Source organism: Diadema setosum, chromosome 22 (assembly GCF_964275005.1).
Source record: "Diadema setosum chromosome 22, eeDiaSeto1, whole genome shotgun sequence".
Taxonomy (NCBI): Eukaryota; Metazoa; Echinodermata; class Echinoidea; order Diadematoida; family Diadematidae; genus Diadema; species Diadema setosum.
In genome coordinates, this window is record NC_092706.1 from 2,196,587 (window position 1) to 2,213,924 (window position 17,338).

Genomic DNA, 17,338 nt, shown 5'->3' on the forward strand with positions numbered 1-17,338 from the left:
ATTTTTAAGCAGGGTAAAAAATACAGTCAACATGGTAGCTTTGATCTTTCATGAGTGATTTGTTTGCTTTCATTGTGAAAAAAAAAACCCCAAAAAAAACAAACACAAATCGTGCAAGCACATCCAGATTACCTTTTCAGGTATTCGAAATTTGCTGCTATCTCATCACAATCCAAACGCAAGCCACATTTTGTTGACGTAAGCCTTGACGTGGAGAGAGATATTCATAATATTTTGATAGCATGTACAAACCTGCTATTCATTGATGCTTTGTTAGATCTGCCCCCGTCTACAAGCTGATTCAATACAGACATATGGTGTTTAGTTATTTCTCCATTAAAGGCAACTGTGCTACTGTGAGCAAGAAATGCCTGTTTCATTAGTGCAATAACCAAAGTGTTGCAAAATGTCTTTAAGCGCGTGTTACCTGTTGTACACAATAATATGCTACAATTGTCTGGTAATAAGAAAGTAAAAAAAGCCTCTAGAGAACTGATGATAGGCAAAACGTAACAATTCATCTTGTATTAGATACACCCTTTCGTCAATACCAGGGAATGTAATTAATAAAGTAAAACAGATATGAAACCCAGAAGTCGAAAAAGTAATCTTCAATAATACACCGATTATGTGACAGTTTGATATTTTGTTTTTATCAGTAACCTGATTGTGTATTATTGGTATCTTTAGCTACACTTGGTCCACGATCTTTATGAATACTGTAGTATTTTGTAGCATTTGAAAAGAATTTAGATTTCAAGAAACTAACATTTAGAGGAAGAACATCTATGTACAAGCTCTTTTTGCGTGAAAAGTGCAATATTTGAATTTTTTGTTCAAACCCATGTGGATATAACAAGTGTACATATGTATCATAGAAATTATGTAATCTTTTTTATCACAGATTTATTTTATTCGGAGGTAAGAAACATCATTCTTGCAGACAAACTTACAAATAGAATCAAGCAGGACAGTGTCGTTTGTGATTGTTGAAGCTATATATATTTTTTAAAAAGAGCATCGAAATTGATTGTATGATTGCACATATCTATGGATTTGTTTATTATGTTTGATTAACTGCAAAAGTATAATATCACCTTTTCGTAGCGCGTCAATGGAAAGATCCTACTAGTAAGCACTATGGGATGCTTCAGTCTCAACGTCTTCACACTGCGTATTACCATTATGTATTGCTAACCCTTTAAGTGTGAAAGACCTTAGACATTGTGTATATTTGTGGTTTTCTGTACCAATCGGCACTCAAAACACATACAAGTTTTATAGTTCGTCCCTCTTATTTCTCAGAAGAAAATTTTATCAATTAGGCCACCATCTGACCAAATCTGATTCGATGAAATATTGATGATTGTAAAAATGCGAATTCGATGTCTTTGAATAATTGATTAGTTCACCTAAAGAACTCCTTGCCTAATCAAAATAAAAAGTAAATCCTTAAACGACAAGCTTAAGGAAAATAGAAATGTCAAAGTCAGATGCCATTTTACCCCGCCTCCATAAAAAAGACAGACTTAAAGGTATTAATATTCAAAGGATGTTATTAACGACCAGAAAACTAGAATGAACCTTGTCCTACAGAACAACTCCCATTATTGAAATTATTGTGTTTTGTAAGAACAGGTTTAAATTTGCATTAATGAACTTTTTTCGTTGAGTTCAACATACACTTAACTTGCATTGGTAAACTTGTTTCTTGAGTTCAGCATAAACGTATCCAGCTTTCTTATATTTGAGGTGGTCTAACTTTGTTTCATGTATCAGAAAATATACGAACTGATGACTCATCTGATCTTCTGCTCTTTCAAAATGTCACTCTATACGGCTATTGATGAATTCATTACATTTGGAACATTCTTGCAAAATTGATTCTTATTTTCATCTCCGCAGTTATCATTTCGCTGTGGCAATATTGAATGTTATTTGACGCAAGAGTTTTTTTTTTTTTTTTATTGGTGGAGAATATTTGTTAAGCACACACCGCGTAACACAATTATTACCATTATGAAATTATTCAAAACGCTGCCTTAGATGTGTGCCAGGGAGCGATGACCAATATTATACATGCAAATAGAAAGCACCTCGCCTTCCCGTTCGGTGATACAAGCACAAAACCGTCCACAATTCTTACGACTTGGATTGTGTATTCACAGATTGATCTTAAATTTCCTTTATGCTGTCTATTTCAGATTCTATGCTATTGTAATGTAACAAGATACACGATATAAAGATGTCAATAATTATGAATAAAAGAAGGCCGGTTTGAATAAAAGTGTCACTAAATCTTTTGATCAAGTTTCTTGTCTTTCGAAAGTACTCTAAAACTGGTTTTTGTAAAGATCCTTAACTTGTTTGCAGTTGTGTATCTTTGATTTCCAAATAAATGGAGTTGAGAAAACACTATGTGATCCTGTACTCAGCGTTACCAAGGTCCTTCTACAAGAACATCAATGTGGTATGTACAATACATAGAATTGAAAATACGTTAAGGTTGAACGGAATGTCAAAGGCAGCGATTATTACTTAAATGTGATATTTCGTAATTTGCCTCTATGAAAAAAAGTGATAGGGTCCACGATTTGGCTCTTTACCCGATTATATGTGAGTGATTTCCAGGTTACCATCATAATATACATTTAAAAGCGCTTTTATTCTGAACAGGAAAACGGACACATTTGGAAAAGAGAACCACATTTAATCATGATGTCTTTGATATTGAATGTCTTGTTACACCAATTGTGCCTGACAGTGGTTTTGACTAACCATCATGAGATACAGACATACCAGTGTAGTTTGTGTTCTTAATCCACCATATACACCCATCAATATAATGAAAAACGTCGGAAGACTTACGTGGAAGCATACTTAAGAGACTAAACAAATACAAAGAAATAATGTATCATTTATGTATTGACATTTTATCTACTACTAACAAGTATTAAGTGGTTATGCGAACCTAAAACATTTGGAATGCAAAGTACATGTAGTTATCTTTGAGTGTAAAATCTGCATAGCGTATACAGAGCATTATCGAACAACGTCTGCAAAAATATGTTCACAAAGAGGATTAACATTTGGTTATTAAAGTGGAAAGATTGTCTGATTGTATGTGGCATTCGTTCAATATATTGTACCCTACTTGATCATTCATCAATGAGAGTACTTGCAGTCTGTAACCAAACGAATAGATTGTAGAACAACATAATATTTTTTCTCTATGTTTGAGAATGAATAGATCGACTTCAATTTGTACCTGTCACGATGAAGTCCAACCTCAAAGACCGCAATAATTCAAATCAAAGTTGCCTTGTGTCTCAGTGCATAGTATATTCTACTGATGCTCTGTCATTTCTACGAGATATCAACTTTGATACATTGTGCAGTAGATGACAAGCTAAGTAAATGTCGAGGGCTGGAGTGAATGGATAACGATTTCATTCAATAACGATGTGTACACTTGAGCTTTTCTATAACTCTCTCTCTTTGGCTTGGTCATAATATGAGTTGTTAAACCATTGATATAAAACATAAGGTCACAGATCCAGATATGTGAACGATTCATGATTATTCATTCTTTTGATCAGTACTTGACTTTTTTCATGCATATGATTTATTTAGTGCAAGAGGTTCAATGGTGGTGAATGCAGTACAGTGAGTGGTGGCTTGTAAAGGATGGCATAGCTTTGGTTGAGATGGGACTTCTTAGGTTTCCAAATTTTTATTGTGAGATAATGAGAAACTTCATATGAAATAATATATACAAGAGCATGTGGTTCTAAGAGGGATTCAAAGTTTATTAAATGAAAATGTGATAAAACAGAGGGATCCTGATAAAAGTTGGAACCCACCTCTCATTAGGATCGCTTTGTTTTACTTTGTTATGGGGATATCTCAGCCATTTCAAACTGATTTTCATAATTGTACGCTCAGTAACATTTCATATTAAAGTGGTTTCTTAGTATCTAGCAAAAAGTTGAAAGCTCAGTCCCCATCACAACCAACACTATACCATCCTTTAAATTCATCTGCATTATATTTCCCTTTTGCTTGTCTTTCTCTTTGTCTCTTTCTTTTGTTTATATCGTCTATGTTAGAATTTAATGATCTGTCACTTTTAACTTCATTAAAGGTAGGGAATCCCATTTGCATGCCTTAAATGAAGAGTTGTATAAATACAGTGGTATGTTGAAGAGAGTATCATTTTAGAAACTCCCATAAAGTATTGGAAGTGGAAGGTAACATTTAGTACATTTTTATTGACCGTTAGATTTTGAATTGATTTTTTTTTTTCGGGGCTCACCGTAAATTCCAGTACATTACTAGGCTACCTCTGCAGACCCATGCACTGCATGTGTGTCCATCATGTATATTTTGTGAAGAAAATTCATCAAAACTTACAAACATTTCTATATACATTCTTGCCACACACTCTATATGTTATTACATCAGCTCTTATACTTTTAGATTTGTGTTTATAGATAAAAAATACAGAAGACTGCAACAAAAAGGCTTAAGTGTGGCTGACACACAGAACTACTGAGTAGTTCAGTTTTGTGCATTATTCAAATTGTAGATAACTGTTGACTTCCAAATTTCTCAGCAGTGGCCTAATAGGCCCGAATTCGCGAAGGTGGTACAAATGAAACCATGGTTTAAACCATGGACAAAAACCATGGAGCGCCAAGTGTCGCATGGAATATTTCGTTACGAAATTGGTCATTTCGTCGACAAAATGACCGTTTCGTTAACAAAATTATAATTTTGTGGACGAAATGTTCATTTAGTTACAAAATATTGTCATTTCGTTACAAAATAATGATTTTATCGACCAAATGGCTGATTTCGTAGCGAATTATTCCATGTGACACTTGGCACTCCATGGTTTTTGTCCATGGTTTAAACCATGGTTTCATTATTGTACCACCTTCGTGAATTCGGGCCTTTGAGTTTTGACCCCAATCCTGAACAGGGATCGACGCCCTTTTGTTTCTGTGTGTGGATGATCGTTACACATGTTTGTGTGTATTTGTGTATGTGTGTGTGCGTGTGTGTGTGTGTGTGTGTTTCTATGTGTGAGGGTATGTGCGTTGCGTGTAGTTTTTTGAGCATAGGTTGTGATCGCCCCTCTGGACCTTCAATCCCCCCCCCCCCCCCCCGTCTCAGCACTTGACCACACCATTGGCTCAAGCAATCAATCTCATGTTAAAGGTAGGGAATCCCATTTGCATGCCTCAAATGAAGAGTTGTATAAATACAGTGGTATGTTGAAGAGAGTATCATTTTAGAAACTCCCATAAAGTATTGAAAGTGGAAGGTAACATTTGGTACATTTTTATTGACCGTTAGATTTTGAATTGAATTTTTTTTTTTTTTCGGGGCTCACCGTAAATTCCAGCACATTACTAGGCTACCTTTGCAGACCCATGCACTGCATGTGTGTCCATCATGTATATTTTGTGAAGAAAGTTCATCAAAACTTACAAAACATTTCCATATACATTCTTGCCACACACTCTATATGTTATTACATCAGCTCTTATACTTTTAGATTTGTGTTTATAGATAAAAAAATACAGAAGACTGCAACAAAAAAGGCTTAAGTGTGGCTGACAAACAGAACTACTGAGTAGTTGAGTTTTGTGCATTATTCAAATTGTAGATAACTGTTGACTTCCAAATTTCTCAGCAGTGGCCTAAACAAGTCCCCTGAGGTTCATATTTGATGCTTTGCTGCATTTTGGGAGGTCTGTAAAAGGTATCCCCTACCTTTAAGAAGACAAAGATCCATCCGCACCATGTCAAGATGGGTAAGCAATTTAGTATACTTGTCTCCTTCAAGTAGAGAAGGTATGTTAATAAATGCCATGAATGTGACCCCTGAGAACATTACTGTGCTCTGTGTTTGCATACTTGGTGTTTTCAACACGTCCCCATTTCATGATTTCACTGTTGGATTGTTGATATTGCTATTATTGGGTCGATCAACAAGCTAGCAATTGCGTTATACCAATTGTGGGTCAAACAATTTTAACAAAGAACGGTATAATATGGCGATTTTATATCACATTGTGACCAGCTATTCCTGTGGCATTGAATATACACTGCACCGCTGATGCTCACCAAGACGTGGCGTTGTTTGCCAACAGGCCATCTAAGCAGTAAGTAAAGGTACGTTCCTGACTTGCAGAATAGATAATATTTTTTACTTTTGTTCTTCGTATACTCGTGTCAAAAATGCTGACTTCTGTTTTTACAGAAGAACGCAATCTCTATCAACACAGGCATTTGTAATGAACCTGTATGTTGTTAGAACAGTTCCAGAGATTAAGAGGGACCGATTTTTTTTTTTTTAAGGTAGGGGATACCTTTTACAGACCTCCCAAAATGCAGCAAAACATTAAATATGAACCTCAGGGGACTTGTTTAGGCCACTGCTGAGAAATTTGGAAGTCAACAGTTATCTGAAATTTGAATAATGCACAAAACTCAACTACTCAGTAGTTCTGTGTGTCAGCCACACTTAAGCCTTTTTGTTGCAGTCTTCTGTATTTTTTTATCTATAAACGCAAATCTAAAAGTATAAGAGCTGATGTAATAACATAGAGTGTGTGGCAAGAATGTATATAGAAATGCTTGTAAGTTTTGATGAACTTCCTTGACAAAATATACATGATGGACACACATGCAGTGCATGGGTCTGCAAAGGTACAGTAGCCTAGTAATGTACTGGAATTTACGGTGAGCCCCGAAAAAAATTCAGTTCAAAATCTAACGGTCAATAAAAATGTACTAAATGTTACCTTCCACTTTCAATACTTTATGGGAGTTTCTACAATGATACTCTCTTCAACATACCACTGAATTTATACAACTCTTCATTTAAGGCATGCAAATGGGATTCCCTACCTTTAATCTTGAAGACAAGTTTTGCTACTAATTTTAGAATTACTCTACTTGCGTGATGGTTTATCTAAAATGACACATTTATGTGTGATATTATCTTGTTATAAATCTAGAGCCTCGTGTTTTAAACACAGGTTTGATCGTTGGATTAAACGCCATCAGAATTAATGTGAAGCGCAGAGAACAAAAAAAAAAAAGAAACACCATAAGTACAACAACAACAATAGCAACAACAACAACAACTTTTCCAAGAAGAATTTCGTGAGTCAGGATAAATTAAAATCGACCTGTCTGCATGAAACTGTTTTTAAAGATTTTGCCCGAGTAAGTGACCGCTTTTTGCCAGGGAACTCCTTCTCACGTAACAAAGTTTTATTTGCATTTTGTTTGCTTTAACAAGAAGCATCATACAAACTTTTTTTTTTCCATTTAACGTTTTTACTTTGCAATGATACTGCCAGATTTAAGAAATTACTTTGATTTCAGAGAAAAGCCAATTTAAAGTATAACTTTGGAAGGCATCTTCTTCTGCAAGTTGTTGAATTTTGTTTACCTTCCAATGGGTATTGCAAGTACGTACCTACCTACAGAGTGCCGAACAGATCTCTCGCTCACTTTGTAGATAACTATCGGTGAAAGAAAACAGGGTACACTTATTTCAAAGCAATAGATACCATAACATCCTTAACAAAATAAGCAACATTCTCATTCAAATTGAATACGGGAGAATCAACTTGAAATATCAAATGATGTAAAACTATGAATGTTCCTTTATCAAGTTGGGTTGATGTCCCATATTTACTGTAAACCCATATCAAAGGGAAAACGTCTCAGAATTTTTTTTTTTTTTTATCTGCTGTGTGTTATGAGAATGCACGTTGTGAACCGTTTTTTCTTTTCAGATAAAGTGCAAGGTATAGAAAATGTTTTTTTTTAGAAGCTTCCATTTGCTTTTACTGCTGACTTGAAACACGAAAGCAAGTTCAACTTGTGATGCTTTGAACAGGGCCCTGTGATAAAAACACAATTTAAAGAGTTATCTTCATGCAATACACTGGAAATAATGACATCATCTGGATCCAGCTCTGAGTATATCATTTCATTTTCTTTAACAAAAGTAATCATTTTCTGCTTTTCTGAAATAAATAGAGATAGAACTTTTTTTTTCGATTGTCATGAAGAGATCACAATGCAGATCAATCTACATTCCTTAGAGTTCTTTTAGCACACCAGTCATTACATGTGTGAATATATTTACAGACATTTCTAGAAATAATACAAATAAATACATTTACCTATACATGTATAATTATATGTAGAATACATTATTATACACATACATACACATACAAATACGGTTAGACATTAGCGGTGGCTTAATAGCTCGGGGCAACCAGAAATAAATGGCGGGCCACCAATGTTTATTTAAAAGAGTGATCATTGTAGAACCGATAGGTGGCGCTTTTTAAAGTAACGTTCCCGGTGGTTGAGACTCATCTGGCGTTACACACTCGAGCTGACGCATCTTCGCCACATATTTTCACTCACGAAATATGATCGAAAATAAAAAAGGCGTTTGACAGGTCCGATACATGCTATGAAGTCTACACTGGTCAAGTTTAAATCCTTGGTCCAAATTGATATTTAATGATACTCGATTTTAGGATACTAAGCCTAAATATCGATTGTCCGACCTAGTCGAGAAGTTAGAGAAAAGATTTCGGGCCAGATACACCTGGGGTGTTAAATAAAGAGTCGTGCGTAAATACAATAGGGGTTCAAATGCTGGTAAAGTGTAATCCCTTCTCAAACGACAAACAATCAAACAAGCAAACAAACAAAAACAACAAACTATTCACAAAATGACCTTTAGCTAGAAAATAAGGACATAATATTTTAGCTAAATTAGGGTCTCGGCGCAATTCGCGAAAATCAAAATAACAACAAAAACAACAAAATTTTCATATTTATGTCAATTGCATATACATTTTGCTTAAAATCAGTCTTGTACGAAGTACTGATATGTTTGTCTTCAATAGATAAAGTCCCACCTAGATTGCGAACGGCTTTGGTTAAAAAAACAAAATAAATCCATTAGTACGTGATGAATTAAGTGCCACTTTGGCAAGTTACGAACGACTGCCTGCAGCTACGCACTAGGCCTATTCTTTAAAAATGGGGTCCAGACTATTGATTTTAAGAAAGCCAAACTTCTAGTATTTTAAGAACTCGTCTTAAATATTGATCGCTCCATATACAATACTCAGAATAACTGTTGTTTTTTTTTTGTACTCAAAATTAATACACTAAACGAGTGTCAGTTTGATGTGTATGTAATTGGGTCTGAGCTGTCTACGTGCGTCCAACGTTTAGCTGAAGGAGTATTCGTGGAAGGACATAATAACAGGAAGCAAAACCGAGAGTAATCTAAGAGGCAGCCAGGGGAGTAGACCTATTATTAAAGGGGATTCAGGTTTCAACTTTTTGATGATGATTAGCAATCACTTATTTGAATATTACAGAGCATACATTTCTAACAGGACATTATACAATAACATAGTTATAATGGAAAAAAAAATAATGGAACTATTGGTTTAAAATGGCTGAGGTAGGCTATCCAAAAACAAAGTAAAACAAAGTAGTCCTAATAACAGTTGGAACCAACCTTTTTATAAGGCCCACTTTGTTTTGGGATAACTCAGCCATTTCAAAATCGATTTTTTTTTTTTCAAATAAACTTTCACTTTCTCTTAGAATTGCATTATGCCATTTGATATATTTCCTGTAAGTGGTTTCTAATTATCAATCAAAACTGTATCATCCCTTTAAAGTGCATAAAGACTGTAATAGGAATGAGGGTATATGGAAATGTATCACACACACGAACTGACAGCAAGAAAGCTGCCAATACAGGCATATTGCGCGGTCGTCAGCTATAACACGAACACGAACATAGATCCTACTGTCAAGAAATTGATATACCTGCTTTTTGTGTGGATACCCCGACTGTCTTCACTTCAATCGTAAGAGTTTTCCACAAGGTATGTGCTTATCTCGGCTCTCAATGTCATTGAATTCTCATTCTCAGAGTTAAGAGACGTTGACTCATTAACAATTCACTTTATGTGATCTGTGAGTAGCGACAACTCCACATTGGTTTGTTCGCACAGAGAGACACACAAACAACTCAACCTACATAGGCGATAACAAGGATATGGATACTACTTTTATTTTTTATTTTCATTATTTTAATTTCATTTCAATTTTGAAGATATTTATACCGTAGTGGGCTTACGTTTTAACTGGTAAACGGAAAATCATACAGTTTTACATTATCTATCTATGTAGGTAATAAGTGAGTTTTTCGACTGCTTGCCATCAAATACATGAGTTTTCAACAATGACCTGATTCTATAGGGCTTGTGCCGAAAGGGTGGGTTGGGTGGTGGCGCGTCGCGTTAATGGGAACACCACCCTTCGTCCAAAGCCCCCCCCCCCCCCCCCCGGTTTTGCCGAAAGGTTGCGTTGGGAGCGTTGGGTCGCGTCGCGTTGACTGGAACCCCACCCTTCGTCCAAAGCCCCCCCCCCCCCCCGGTTTTGCCGAAAGGGTGCGTTGGTACTTTTTCTCATGTAATATTAAAAGACGAGTTTTGAATTTATATTTAACCTTCAAACAACCATTTCAAAGAGGCTATTGTCCGGATCGGTTTACACTCTATTACCACTTGGTCTACAGCCAGCTGGTCTAATAGACTGTTTAAATATCAGTTCGTCTAATAACCAGTTGGTCTAGTCATCATTTCGTCCAATTACTGTTTGGTCTAATTGTTATTTGGTTTAATTACTATGTGGTCTACAGTCAATTCGTCTAATAATAGCCATTTGGTCTATTTTTGGTCTATTATGAGTTGGTCTAATTCCATTTCGTCTAATCATCAAAATGTTAATGGTCTAAAATAAAACCAAATTTGTTCAATATAAATTTGGTGTACACATCAATAAAAAGGGCCCACCCCCCCCCCAAAAAAAAAAAAAGCCCAGTTTGTCATATAGACGAAACGATAATTGGACCAAATGATACCTGATTAGACCAGGAGGCTGGCTATTAGACCAAATGACAATAAGATCAATGGTTATTAGACTAAATGGGTGTAGACTAAATGATGATAGACCGAGGCTTGACCAAATTTTATGGGCAATGGACCAAAATTAATGATTTGTACACCAAATTTATATTGGACAAATTTGGTTTTATTTTAGACCATTTGATGATTAGACGAAATGGAATTAGACCAACTCATAATAGACCAAATCGGTATTTGATGATATAAATTGGTGTTAGACCAAAAATAGACCAAATGGCTATTATTAGACGAATTGACTGTAGACCAAATAGTAATTAAACCAAATAACAATTAGACCAAATAGTTATTGGACGAAATGATGACTAGACCAACTGGTTGTTAGACCAACTGATATTAAACAGTCTATTAGACCAACTGGCTGTAGACCAAGTGGTAATAGAGTGTAAACCGATTCGGACGATAGCCTCTTTGACATGGTTGCTTGAAGGTTAAATATAAATTCAAAACTCGTCTTTTAATATTACATGAGAAAAAGTACCAACGCACCCTTTCGGCAAAACCGGGGGGGGGGGGGGGGGGCTTTGGACGAAGGGTGGGGTTCCAGTCAACGCGACGCGACCCAACCCTCCCAACGCACCCTTTCGGCAAAACCGGGGGGCTTTGGACGAAGGGTGGTGTTCCCATTAACGCGACGCGCCACCACCCAACCCACCCTTTCGGCACAAGCCATTCTATAGAGCTGTAAGCTAGTGAGAAAACGAGTATCAAAGAATCTTGTCATTTACACCACACACAGACTGTGACCAGTAAATGGTAACTGCTGTTTGGTTGTAATGGATACATATGAAGAATATGTTCGCTCAGGCATGTTAGGGGAATTTCGAGCTAAAGCAGGCAATCTTATTTGACAATACAAAGGTCCATCTACGCGTATTTTGAGCATATCCTTCAAGTAGAAGGTATCAAAGTTTAAATGCTAAATAGGCTGACTTCTAAAAGAAAGCAAACAATTATTTTCATGCCACACAGAACATCCTAATATCTAGTACACAATGGCGTATACCCGTTTTCTGTGTTTGTGTGTAGCCCTATATACCAAGGAGGTACCAGTACCTCCTTGTTAATACTGAGTGCAATCAACACGCTTCTCATCGCGTTTTTTGTTTGTTTGTTGTTGTTTTTTTTTATCCCCACGCGCTGTCAACCGAATATAATGGGATGCTTGATATTGGTATAATTGGGTACCTTTATCAATAGACTGAGTTGCTTTCACGCTTGTGCGCCAAATGCACTCAATGTTGGGAACTACTACGGGGATTTCCATGTTTGCAATGAATAGTCAGCCACTCCTATACGGCAGCTGCATGCTCACTACAAATAGCACGCCATTCTTCGTGACCTAGCGTTGTCTGCCTACAGGGCATCTAAGCAGTGAGTAAAGGTTTGTGTATGACTTCTAAAACTATCCTTACAATATTGTTGGTTTTTTCTCAATCATTCTCATCAGAAATGTCGAAATTTTCTGTCTGTATTGCGAGGAGTTAGTCACTCAGGGATTTTTCTTTAGACCAATATTTTGAATATATTCACTGCCTGTTGGTACTCAGTGCAGGTATGTTTTCAATCGTACCTTTACAACTACTACAGTCACGCCTGGCCATATAATTTTAAAAATCCAACAGGCAGTCTTCATTTTGATTTCAATTAAATTCCAGTTTCCTTTTCACTAAAGGATAATAGTATTCTACATTGTAGGAGAATATTTTCCTATTCAATAGTGAAATGGAAACTGAAATTAAGTGTGAAGTAGGATATTATTATCCTTCAGTGAAATGGAACTGGAATTTAAGCGCGGACATGGCTATATCGGCTGACTTCAGTGATGAAATGTGGTAGAACTAACATGCAATAGGTTGGTTGAATTTTGTCATAGTTACTGTGATAAATTATTTGAAAGTCTCTTACTGTGCGTGTGAACGTTAAATCGTTTTATATGATAGGAAACCTTTCGTCAGTTATAAAATATTAGTCGTTACTGGAAAAAAAAAAACCACAAAAATAAATAGATGAAAACAACATCAGTGTAACTTTTAGCTATTTGCACGTTTTATTGTATGAAATCATTTTTAATTCCATTTGAATTTGAATTCAGATGAATTGATTAGAAATGTCTGCATTGAATATGTTTTACAAATGAAATACAGTCATTTTTCGACACAATAAAGCATAGGAACCCTACTGTTGACATCCGAATATGATTGAAGTTTATGTATAGATATTGAAAATAAGAATAAGAATGTGAACTACTCGGGATAATATATGGTGAAACAAATGATCTGGCTGAATCATGGCGCATGTACTGGGAGTGTAAATGCAGGAGACTGTCGTCAAATAAGCATAATAGCTTGAGGATATGGCAGCCTTCAAGAAGAGAGAGAGAGAGGGAAAAAACCGGGCAAAACATACATTATGAATACTTCTCGAAAACAAAAGAATAGAAGAGAGAGAGAGGGAGAAAGAAAAGAGTGTCATTGTTATGCCAATCATATTTCCTTGAACCATCACTTCTACGCAAAACCAGTTTTCAGTGATGAGTCTCTACAGTGAAATATTCAACCAGTCTTCCACACCCTGTCTGATCGTCAAGAGTGTTTTTACCATTGAAACTCACGAGACAAAAATATCGTGTAAGAAGGTTTACTTTATAGTCTCGACTCCAACACTTTCGGAACCAGTTAGAGTAATTCTGTAAAGGAGGAGTAAAATGTAATTAGCACAACAGTGGAAATATGAACGAAGTAGGATAAAAATTAAGGAAGTTATTATTGTGAATTTAAAATTGATTATTGTGAAATTCAGTAAACGGTTCTCAAACAATCAATATAAAAATATGCAAATTAGCTAGCTGCGATGTCATTTCCTCACATCTTGCTACATCGGGTGTAAACAACATGTTGAGATTGCCAGGTGGTTTTATTAAAACGCAGTTACACCCCGGTCTAGTTAATACTAATAGGTTTGATCCATATTTCTTATTTTAATTTATGCAGCTCTGAATTACATTTCGCTTTACAATAAAAATAGCAAAAACTGAGTTATCGTCAGGTTTTTGTTGTTGTTGTACACTGGAAAATTGTGTGATTATGACATCATATCATCAGCTCACTCATTTGCTTAATCATATTAACTGCGGGAGAACTATTTCTTCATATTGCAACTGATTGAACAAGTCCTCTATCGATGTATACATACAGAATATTACGCGTTTTGAGTACAATATCCATGAGAAACATACGCTTACATGGCCATGTACTTAGCGTCAATGTATGCGAGTGTTTTTCCTTTATTGGGACTACATTTCAAAAATTTGCAACACCTCACGATTTCATAACTTTCCTTGCATATAAGAGAAGTGCCAAATCGTGAGCGTCCCGTAAGAATTTGGTCTTAAAGTCTATTCTTCTCAGACTAAAAGCAGTACAGAATTTTGACCCGTAAATTCCTCACACCAGTGAATAAAATTGACCCTCCCAAGACATGTCACTCTTAAAGAATAAACAAACAAAAAATGTTGATGCTAAATATAAAGGAATTCATGGAGATTTTCCCTTTTTTTTTTTTGCTGGTTTACTGCTTTCTGTTTTATCCCTTAATTTCACATGAATCTCCATGGGAAATTAGCTATGGGTTGAAGGTACAATTCCTGACAATACTGGGGCATATACGTTAAAATTGATTAAGGCAGCTCACCCACATTTACTACTACAACTTTCTTGTAATTGTGTTTTAAACGATTTAGAGCTCTAGATCATGAATACTTCAAGACAAAACTGCTTCTCATCCGGTTCTTCTTCTTTTTCTTCTTCTTCTTCTTCTTCTTTTTGCAACCCAGGTGAAAGGAGATCAAGTAAAACATGGAGAAGGATATTCTAAACGCTCAGTTCCTTCTCCGAATTGCTGGAAAGGTGGATATGGCACAAACTAGCGCAACCACATTCAGCACCATCCTTGGGTTCGAAGCGGCTGAGGGTAGTAATGCCATGATTGGTGGCTTTCTTGTAATGAACCCTAAGGAAGCAATCACGAACTTGCTCCATAAATACGTGAATAAATATGGAACGAGGGAAGAAAGTGCTGTAAAGCTTCGCAACATCCTCCGAGACAATGACGTGACAGCTGCGGCTGAAGTTTTGGAAGATGGTATGGTTACAGCAACACAACCATTAAAATTTGTGCACCATTTATTTTATTTTCCACTTTAACGTAAGATTGAACATTACAAGCTGATTCATTTCGAACGTTTATTGGATTCCTTTTTTTTTATCCTGGATTATAATATTAAGGTGAGATACTGTCTATTAATTATCTTCTTATCAATATACATTGTAACATTGTGTGTATACGTTGTATGTATGTATTATAATTATGTTTTGAAGTATTCAAACAACAATAATAGATATGTTGTGGGCATAGGTCAGTACTTAATGCATGTGATTTTAGGAGTCGAAAATATAATTTTTCTACTTTAATGTCGCTTATGCAATCTTATTCAATCTTACCAGAGCTAGTACGAAGGAATATACCATTCGCCGCAGTCGAAGTTCCCGACCTCCCTTCGCCTCCTACAGAAGACCCGGGTGACAAGTCTCGGAGCCGCGGGGAACCAATGGAAGCGAAATGAACGTTGAAGAGGTGGCAGGCGAAAGGGTTCCACAGATCTCACTCACATTCGTAAGACGGTTTATTCAAATAATGAAAGCAATAGACCTGATCGAAAATTGTAACAGAAAAAAATTGCGTGTTCTCCTTAAATTATCATGCTGCATGAGAACATTGGTCAGATACTTGTATATTGTCACCTTGTTTATTTGTATTCTTACAGGCATCACATAGTGAAACATTAATCTTTTGTTTTTCTTCCTTTGGTTAAAAAGAAACATTTTTGTTATTATTTAGGTGCCTTGATATATAACAAGGAAAATAAGAAAACGGTCTTGTGCGAAAAAACCCTAACTTTACAGTATGTACAATATATAACATAATTTATTATTTGCAACACATTTATAATGAATATTTTGACTGAGAATAGCAATATTTGAATCCTGTCAGTGGTCGTTACATTTTGAATTTGCTCAAGGGCAGAGTTGCTGCACACTTATTAAAAACCTTGGTTGTGACGAGTGTTTTTAAGGAACGTAAACATGGAAGGAAGTAAACAAGAATAAAATCAGTGTGAAATGAAGACATATTTGATTATAAAACACAAGGAAAGATTTGTTCTTGAAAAATCTATTGATAATATTATTATAACAAAATAGTGACTTAATTGCACACACACAAACACACACACACACACACACACAAAACGCCCACAAGTAGTTATTGCATGATAACCTGGTGCTGCTGTTATCTATACGTTGCACAACACGATCAATGCTAAATGAAAGCTTCAGCCTCGAAGAACGAAATTTCTATGAAAAAATGCATGTGCAAAGAACCTGCCTGCTTGAAGAAAAGATTCGGCAAGAACAGTTCCAGAGATTAAAGAGGAGCGACGTTTGTGTTAAAGAAAAGATATGCAATTACTTGTAGCATTAATGTATGTTATTATTACTTCAAGTCCTGCTAAGTTTCAAAGAAGTGATATTCACACGATGGGTTATTTTAGAGAAAAGAATTAATAGTAAATCATTAACCTGTCTACAATAACATAGAATTCCGATAAAATTAGAATGTGTGTGTGTATTTCTTTTTTTTTTTAATCAATAACACTACATGTTGCTTGATTATATCTTGTTGCAAATCCACGGTCTAATTTTCTACACAGTATTTTAGATTGATGGAATAAACACGCTCTGAATGAATGTGAGTCATTGAACTGAATAATAAAACAAGGAGAGGGTTTGTTTTTTTTCAAGAAGAACTCTGTAAGTTCACAGCAAATAGATCATCCATCCGAACTGAATAATAAAACAAGGAGAGGGTTTTTTTTTTTTTTTTTTTCAAGAAGAACGCTGTAAGTTCACAGCAAATAGATCATCCATCCGAAAGCATGGAATTGTATTTTGTTCAAAATTTCATTGACTGAAGTATTAGTTTCATTTTGTTCGTTATACAGTATCACGCTTCTTACAAATGGTTTATTAAAAAAAATGATTATGTTTAATTCAACATTTTTTTCCTTTACAATGATAGTCTCATGTTGAATAACCTTCCACGAACTTTAGAAAGCTCGCTAAATTCTTAGACTGATTAAAAATCTCGTTTTGTAAATTGTGAAAACATGTTTTTCTTCAAAAATAGCAAGAAAGATAGGTCCTACATGACAAGCACTC

General features: G+C 35.6%; 1 protein-coding gene across 1 annotated transcript; it reads left to right on the top strand.

Annotated features, from left to right (window-relative positions):
- Positions 1 to 14,917: 14,917 nt before the first annotated feature.
- Positions 14,918 to 15,684, top strand: LOC140245041 (uncharacterized). Its single transcript, XM_072324633.1, has 2 exons — positions 14,918 to 15,203; positions 15,566 to 15,684. The coding sequence occupies exons 1-2, from the start codon at positions 14,918 to 14,920 to the stop codon at positions 15,682 to 15,684; spliced, it is 405 nt and encodes a 134-aa protein (XP_072180734.1).
- The last annotated feature ends 1,654 nt before the right edge of the window (positions 15,685 to 17,338 follow it).